At 33.4% G+C, this 9,364-nt stretch overlaps 1 protein-coding gene across 1 annotated transcript in view; it reads left to right on the forward strand.

The window, feature by feature from the left end:
• Nucleotides 1-9,364, forward strand: part of LOC106463493 (synaptic vesicle 2-related protein-like) — a 40,766-nt gene that overhangs the window by 26,457 nt on the left and 4,945 nt on the right. Inside the window, exons 11-12 of the mRNA XM_022391008.1 lie at nucleotides 5,546-5,657; nucleotides 7,729-7,813. Coding sequence (XP_022246716.1) covers nucleotides 5,546-5,657; nucleotides 7,729-7,813 — 197 coding nt within the window. The remainder of the gene's footprint in view (nucleotides 1-5,545; nucleotides 5,658-7,728; nucleotides 7,814-9,364) is intronic.

Below are 9,364 nucleotides of genomic sequence, written 5' to 3' on the forward strand. Positions count from 1 at the left end.
CACTATTCGTTGGTAAAAGAGTAGCCCAAGAGTTGGCGGTGGGTGGTGATGACTAGCTGCCTTCCCTCTAGTCTTACACTGCTAAATTAGGGACGGCTAGCGCAGATAGCCCTCGTGTAGCTTTGAGCGAAATTCCAAAACAAACAAACAAAACAATCGTCCTCAAAAACAAACAAACATCAAATTTAAGGCTGGAACGTAGTACAAAATAAACATTTAAGGTTTTTATATCAATAGAGTTGAATGTTTTTGAAACTATTTCTGTGATAAAAGAAATATAAGGGATAGTTTCTTTCTAGGAGTAAGAAGCATAGTTGGAATCGAATGTCTAATATTCGTCCCTTTTCTTTGCACCTTTGTCCTATTGCATCATATTCTTTTCTTATAAGTCTACTTGCTTTTTTTTTCATATAATTTTGTCCACACAATGTAAACGATAGTCTATAAACTACCTCTTCTAAATTTACTATCCTGTCCTGAAATGCAAATAATACGTTTTTCACCTATGCCGGGGACAAGGTGAAATGCTGAATTTAGTGATACTTGGATTTCATAATAATCACACGATAACAGAGCCCACTATAGCTCCATATATTGTTAATATGCAGGGTTACTTTTATTTTCTCTATGTTTACTGATATATATTGTGGAACCTAGTATTTTTGGTGATGCATATGTACCCCTGATATGAATTGTTCAAGTTAAAGGACATATGGAGATATTATCAATGAAACATTTACAAATCCTCAATATTGACCCATTTCTAAACAAAGTTTTCAGACTATTGAGTTCGGTATAAAGGACGACATTGGTCAACCTATATCATTTGAGCAAGGAAGAGTGATCATAATGCTCCACCTTCACCATCATGAAAGTTCCTTACTGTCAAGAACCAGCTGTCTATGACACCTAGTACGATTACCAAGTGAGAAACTGTTTATCTTATTATGCTGGTAGTCAATGGCAATGAGGAAACAAATTAGGAGACATTTTGAGTAACTTGATTCATTCGGCTATACCATTTCTGAAAAAGAAGCACTAACCTTAGGAAAACAAGCTGTTCAGTCAGGCATAAATTTATTATCTCATGTTATAAGGAAAACCTTTTGTCAATACTGGAAAACAACGATTAATACAACATAGAAACTTTACTGAGCTTTAATGGTGAAGCTAGGAGAAGTCATTTGATATCGTCTATGTAGATAAAAGACACAGCAGGTAGTTTGACGATCTCCATTTTAACAATGGTGAGAACAACAGAGTCAAAGACCAACACATAGACACACGTGGTAGCAAAACAGTCAACATGATTGGTCGTCTACATTTGGATATATTTTACAGAGAAAATTATTGCCTGATGGTGTAAGCTTAAAACTTCGACTCAAATGAAGTAATAATTAGTTTTGTATTATGTCAAATGATTAATTGGGATTCAGAATTGTACTACAACATGTTTTGATCTATGCTAGAAAAGTCAAGATCAGCCTGCCAGTCGTTGTGTCATGTGCTGAAGCATTTCAGAAAGAAACAGCTAAATAACTTATGAAATATCTATAGTGTGCAAACCGTTTTCAATTCCCCAGGGAAATTTACAAGCATCTATTGATAAAGCTTTTTTAGGTTAACTACCTACATGTGTTTAGTGGATCTTGGAAGAAACATCCATACAATTTCAAACATTACAGAATCAATTTCATGGCAATCAACGTGGATGGAAAGCAGATTCCCACTCAACCTTTACAACCAGATTATATGCTGAACTATATGCATGAAGCTACGAAACATTATTTAGTGGAACTAGAAAACAATTTCAAGATCAAGGAATTGATAGAGGATATGATGAATACTCGGGAGGATATACACTCTTTACTTTTGATATTACACCAGATCTATCTGCTGGAGATTCTCACTTTAACTTTGTGAAACAGGGAAATTTACAAATTTAAATACGTTTTGGTAGTGCTTTATTCAACACTATAAATGTTGTAATATCTGCAGAATTTTAGTCAATTTTAGAAATTGATCAGTCTAGGAACATCATACCTGATATCTAAGAAGCTATGAACACAGTAGAAATTTATTCACTACTCTTGCAAGATTTTGTACATGGAAAAAGTTTATAGGTGTATTTGCCAGTGATCAACTACCTGACCATGCAGTAAAACAATTATACGTCATAAACCTGGATCTGAGTCATAAACCCAGTAGCCACTTGGTCTGTATTTATTTTGGTCACTCTCTCTAACAACCCGCCCTCTGGTGAGAATTTCCGGAACTATGACGTCATCGACTTAAATAGCATCACCCCCCTTTCGTTATTGTCTGGCAACCCCTCACTGAGAGGTATCCTATGGACGATAGAGTGCTGCCTTAACTACTGCTTTGTGTGTCCCTTCTAGCTGTTTTTTGCTCATGGTTACTTGTCAAAACTTTTGGCAGGCGAATATTAATATTTATATTTTTTTGCTTCTCTTCTGCACCTGTCATGATATCATTGATAGAGAAAGTGCCTTAAGTACTAAATCAGGGACAGAATATACAAAGCTAACAGCCATGATGTGTTCTGATAAAATGAATATTAGTGAAGAAACTGGATAATGTGACAGCTCTGGCAGATTACCATAGCAATAATAAAAGTTTTTGTGCGTGGTTACTTCTCAAAACTTTGGGTAGACGAAAATTAATGTTTATATTTTTGTGATTCTATATATTTGTGTTATTGGTAGACAAAGTGCCATAAGTACTAAAACAGCGAGATGAAATATAAAAGTTAGCAGCAATAACATGTAGTGATACAATGCATTTTTGTAACAATTACCATAAGGAAGAAATTGAGTACTCTTATTTTTTTATCTTAAAAAAAAATATTTTTATTGTTACAAATAATTTAGTCCACAGGGTTACTGGGCTTTTAACTGATTTAAAAATAAAAATAAAATAATAACAACAGTTTTTTTTATTGGGCTATGGGTATTAAATCGTTTCAGCTTTTGTACTGTAGTACCAAATATGTTGGTTCTTTATCGGAATTGTTCCTACTCAATTTATCGCGTCAGACGGAAGATTTTTATATGCTACTATCACATTTATCAAATATTTATTAGGATGCAGTCAGATAATTCTTTCTTCCTTTTATATTTACTTTCATCTTTCTTCTTACAAACATAAAATATAAAGCCTCATAACGTTTAAACAGATATGATTTTCACAGATGTGATTGGTGCATGTTACTCCTGAAGTAGATATCAAAAGTGGTATCATGTGATGTCATAGAAAGAAATCTTCACTGTGAAATACTGGGCATATAGATGAAATTTTACACTGCTTTTTTGTTTTTAGAATTTTTGCGCAAAAGGGCTATGTTCACTAATCTTCTCTAATTTGAACTGATAGCCTATTGGGCGGGCACTTAATCAGCAGCACGCACCGTAAAATGTCAGATTAAAACATTAGCTCTAGGTTTTACTTAACGTAACATAACACTTTTGCAACTTTCACAATATATATTGTTATCTATTGTGTTTGGTAATAGGTGTAACTAGTGGAAATTGTAGCGTTTGTTAATCGTTTATAAACACATAGGCAACACAGTAGTGTACAGTAAATCATAACATTTCATATACTCATGTTACTACAGCTGTAAGAAGTAAGACTGTCACCAATACCGAACATATGTATTGTTGACGTTACTCTGTGTTGGTTGTATCACTTACCTAACAACGTTGTTCATCACTGCTTCATGGAACATTACTAAACTATTTTTGTGATTTCCTTTCGTTATACTCGATATATGTTTGCATATGTGTGTGTATGAATGTATATACATGTAAATACATTTATAAGTACAGTATTTGAAACTATTATGAAAATAATGAGGAAAATGATATAAAAGTCAAACAAATTTACAGTAATTTATTGATCGATTGCACTGTGATTGTTACCCACCCTACCATTCAGAAACTGCTAATTAAAAATATAAAGCAAAACAAAATTACAGCAGTCATACTATGCCAAGTAATCACAGTGTGGATCTGGTCACTCATTGATCCCACACCTGAAATATCACATGAAAAGTTTTGGCTGGACAAGGATAAGCCAAATTGGGGCAAGACTCCACTTTTCAGTTGGAGCTGTATGTAAGACTCTTGAGAGGGTATGTGAAATTGGCATTGTTAATAATAGAAGTGGTCGAAATAGAAAACCGAAAATCTTCAAAAATGTTGTTAAGCTAGACAACGGTCGTGTAGAGATCTTGGCAACTATTTTGCTGTAAATACGAGTGTTTATTTTACTTCGAGAACAGTGATACACATTGGCATGAAATAGTCTCATTGAACTGTAGCTGCTCAAAACTACTGATGAGAAGAGCTAACTGAACAAAAAAGTTGAAATGGATATTGCTTAAAAGTGGCCACAATTTTAGTTTCTGTGAATCAGAAACTCGTTTGAATACTAAAAATGTTTAATGTAATATTAATGACGCACTAATGCTAATATTCTACAAGAAAATAGTGTAGATCAAGTTACTAAACACAAAAATAACCAATATTATTATAAAGTAAATAAAATAAGATGTTCCTTTTTTGGGGAGTGAATTTACCATTATTAGCTGATGAAGGTAGGGAGCTAAAACTTGCTATAATTAAAGAAGGTATAATGCTAATGTTTAAATCAGGACTTAATAAAAAGAATAACAAATGGATAATACAATGAAAGAAAAACTAAACAATAGCCTCAGCAAAATGAATGCACAGCTCGTACCATTAAGAAAGCAAAAAATGAACGTGGAAAAACAAAGTTGTCCCAAAATCTTTATTTAACTTTCTCATTGCCGTTTGTTAGTGACAACATAAGTGGAAGTTAAGAAAATCTTAAATCCAAGTGGCTTTAAAGTGATACTTGCGAAAAAGTCGGGTTCTACACTTAAAATAATTTTTTTTGTAAAATCAGCGTTTCTACTTGTCCCTTAATTTTACACTTCAGGACTGGACGGTAAATTTAAAAAAAAAACGTTGCGAATACCGTTGAACCACTGTTCTTCAATTTGTTTTTACAATCAAATTCAGTGAGAGACTAGAAAACACAAAATTTGAAAAACAAGTGGTACGGATGGGTTAGGGTAAAATATTTGTTTCATCTGTAGAAAAGTACTTATTTGTTTGCTGTTAAGCGCAAAGCTACACAAAGGACTTGTTTGTTTGTTTTTAATTAAGCACAAAGCTACACAATGGGCTATTTGTGCTCTGCCCACCGCGGCTATAGAAACCCGGATTCTAGCATTGTAAGTCCACAGACATACCGCTGTGCAACTAGGGGGACACAAAGGACTATCTTTGCTATGCCCACTGCACGTATCGAAACTTGCTTTCTAGCGTTACAAGCCCATAGGTACTAATGAGCTATCAGGAGTTAAGGAGGAGGAGGCAAATAAGGCTGATCTCTGATGAAGTTTACTTGGAACTAAAACTTACTGTAGATATTTGTAGTATTGTAAGTAACGAAATATGGTAGATTAAATAATAAAAGTTTGTTTGTTTTTTTCTAGGTGTTTTTTTCGCGTGGTTACTTGTCGAAATTTTGGGAAGACGAAAATTAATGTTCACGTTTTCGTTTTTCTACTCTGCATCTGTCATGATGTTATTGATAGACAAAGTGCCGTAAGTACTAAAACAGAGAGAGAAAATATACAAAGTTAGTAGTAATTATATGTTCTGATACAACGCTAGTTTCTTACTCAATTGATCTTTGAATTTTTATATGCTATTAACATATGAATCAAATATTTACTAAGACGTATTTCTTTCGCTTGATATTTATTTTCGTTTTTCTTCTTACAACGTAAAACACAAGCCTTCATAACTTTTAAACAGCTGCCATTATTACAGGTATGATTGGTGCAATGGCACTCCAAATGTAGACGTCAAAAGTAATGTTAAGTGACGTCATACAAAGAAGCTGCTATTTTGTAATGTTGGAAATGTAAGAAACAAATTCCATTGTTTGTTTATTTTTAGTTAATTTTGAACTAATAGACTATTGGACGGACATTTTATTCAACAGAACTCACTATAATATTATAGATTAGAAAATTAACTCCGGGTTTTAAAAAATCTAATATAACAGAATTACAATGAAAATATTGTGCTTAAATGCACTTTTTTGTGTGACCATCAGTTATTAACATTATATAAGTTAATACAGGTTAATTGGTGTAATGACTGATGGTAATGTAAAATGTTTTTTACTGTTCTACAGTTTCAAACACATAGGCAACATAGTAGAGTGCAGAATATATTGAAGTTATTACAACTGTAGGAAGTAAGCGAGATTACCAATACCAAATATAAATGTGGTTGGCATTAGGTGTGTTGGTTGTATAAAAAAGAATTTGTCGTATAAAAAGAATGAAAATGAACTGCAAATGTACAGCCATGTATTGATTGTTTACGACGTGATTGTTAACTATCCAGCCAATCAGAAAGAACTAAAGAAGTATAAGGCTAACGCACAGACATTTACACTATGTCACGTAATAACAGTAAGGATCTGGCCAGTCATGGATCCCACACCTGAAATACCGTATAACATGCGAGTAGAATCAAATATTTGGTTGGTCAAACATATCCATAGAAAAAGTTTCGTCAAGACTTCATGTTTTAGTAGTAGATGTATGCAAGACTCTGAAGAAGGTATGTGAAACTGGCGTTGTTAACAATAGAAGTGATCGAGAGAGAAAACCGAAACTCTTCAAAAATGATGTTAAGCATCAGGGTGTGTTCTTTACGTGTTCTTACCTGGAGATCAGTAATACATGTTAGCAGAAAGCGATCTCACTCAGTGCATAGCTACTCGAAACTATTGCTGAGAAGAGGTAATCGTACCAAAAACGTGAAATAGGCTTCGTATCGATGAAATGAGTAAAGCTGGAGACAGACGTGTGCTCTTTACACATGAATTCAAGACCGAATTGTTCGACAACAATTAACGTTTTACAGCTAAGAGAAGAACGATTTCAAGTTAATGTACAACACATACAGTAAAACCTGGTGGGGATTAATGCAACTTTACCACTGTATCTCGCATAATAGTGTCGATGATCTACATAAGATTCATTACAAGTACTGTCTAATTTTTATCCACCATACCAAGAATTCTCTTGTATCTTCCAGCAAGACAATGATTCTATGCGCAGAATGAAACGACATCTTGACAACAAAGAGGCCAATGAAACACTTACAAACACAGCTCAGCCAACACATATAAAATCAAAAAGCCACTAAGTATTTTGGCTGAGTTGGGCATAGTAATAGGGACATTTGGAATAATAATCCTCAATCCTACGAAAATAAAATGTATGGCGACAAACAAAGTGTAATATTGTATTGAAAACAAAGAGCTCGCATACAACATATTAGTGCTTTGTACGACTTATTCGCTTTTCTTTAGCATTTTACCCCCGATACTGTATACATGAAGACCACATTGTGGAACCGAGGATTTATGATTCACGTCCCGTTGTAGCAGATCAATTAAAAAACTCACAGTGACAGTCAAGTTCAACTACTAGATCAAAGTAGCCTAGGAAATGGCACTGGATGCTGTTGGCTCGTTACCTTATTTTCTTCAAAACTGTCTCAGTTATAACCTTTCCGTTTAAATATATTGTACAGACATTTTCAGGAGAGTAACTTAAAGGTTAAGTTGATCGTTTATTGTTGTTTTTCACAGAGCAGCAATCCCTTGTATCTTACTGTTTATAGCTAGAGGATCGATTTCAGGATGTTTTGGTGTTTGTGTACTCTACACAAATGAGGTATGTATTGTAAAATACTTAATAGAATATTGGGAATATTGTAAGCACTAGTGACTAAGTGTTTCTTGTTACTCACAAATAAATTGAAAATTATGTTTGTGCATGAGATACATTCACTTTGATAGATGACATCAGTGAGCGAAAACTAATGAAATAATTAATCATGGCAAATAACATCTTTATTAAAAATATTATCGTTATCAAGATAGCATATATAATATAATTTTAAAATTTATTCTTCGGATGTTTATATGATCTTAGACCTAAAGAGAAATTGTCTTTGCTACTGATGAACTGCCATATGAGACAATAAAAGACTTCTGTTACTCTAATCTATACCAAAAGGGGTTTCTAAAATATTTTTATACTATACATGTTTTCACAGGCCTATCCAACAAGTCACCGAGCATTCGCTTATGGTTTCTACATGATTTTTGGTCGCATTGGGGCTATAATCACTCCATTCGTAGCTCAGGTAAATTCAGTTTAAATAACGCACTGTTTATAATAGCTTTTACATTTAAACTGTTTTATTTACTTTGTAATAATAAATCAATTGTAAGAATTTTCTGCCTTTGAAATATTTTGATAGCATATAAATCTAACATTTATATCATCTAGAAACAATGTTCATGTCGTATTTTAGTCCGGTTTAATTTATTCAAGCGAATCTCACCTGCCAATTCCACAATAATTTTAATTGCTCCAAGGGCATGGAAGGGGCTTTCATAAGAAAAGGATAACAAAGCCAAATTTAACGAGTTATGAAAAGATCTATGGTGTTCAGAAAATAACCACTGAATTAAATTTCTTTAATCAAGTATGGTTCATTAAAAGTTTCTTTATTTAAAGATAAAGTTTAGATCCACTATTACGTGGGAATGAAGAGGTCACGTGAAAATATAGAAATTTGTATCCATATAAATTTTGTGTCGTTCCGTAATAGTTTTTTGTTTTGTTTTGATATTAAGCAAAACATGCACAATGAGTTATCTGTATTTTGCCCACTGTAGGAATGTAACCGTGAATTTAGTGGTATAAGACCTAAAACATGTCGCTGTGTGATAGAGAGGTATTCACTAAAACATGTCCTCTAGTGACTCAGCACTAAGTCTGAAGGCTTATAACGTTACAAACAGGATTTTCATACCCGTGGTGGATATAGTACAGATAACCTCTTGTGTAGTTATCTGCTTAACAACAAACAAACAGACAGCAAAACAAGAAAATACGTGTAATGTTTCCTAAATCGATTTGCTTCAACAAATAATTCACAAATGAACAATACATTACAGTCAGCTACAATACATATACAATGTGTTTAACAGGTTCTAATGGAGACTGAGCCCAAGGCAGCAGTGGTTATATACTCAGTTTTAGGGTTATTAGCAGGCATTTCCACGCTTATATTGCCATTTGACAAGACAGGACAGGAACTAGAAGTGAGTAGATCATATTTTTATATTAAATCTTAACATTAGAACTGGAATTATGTGCGTAAATATTTAAAGTTATTTCACATTTTACATCAGAAGAAATAACTCAAACGAA

Source organism: Limulus polyphemus, unplaced genomic scaffold (assembly GCF_000517525.1).
Source record: "Limulus polyphemus unplaced genomic scaffold, Limulus_polyphemus-2.1.2 Scaffold1423, whole genome shotgun sequence".
Lineage (NCBI taxonomy): Eukaryota > Metazoa > Arthropoda > Merostomata > Xiphosura > Limulidae > Limulus > Limulus polyphemus.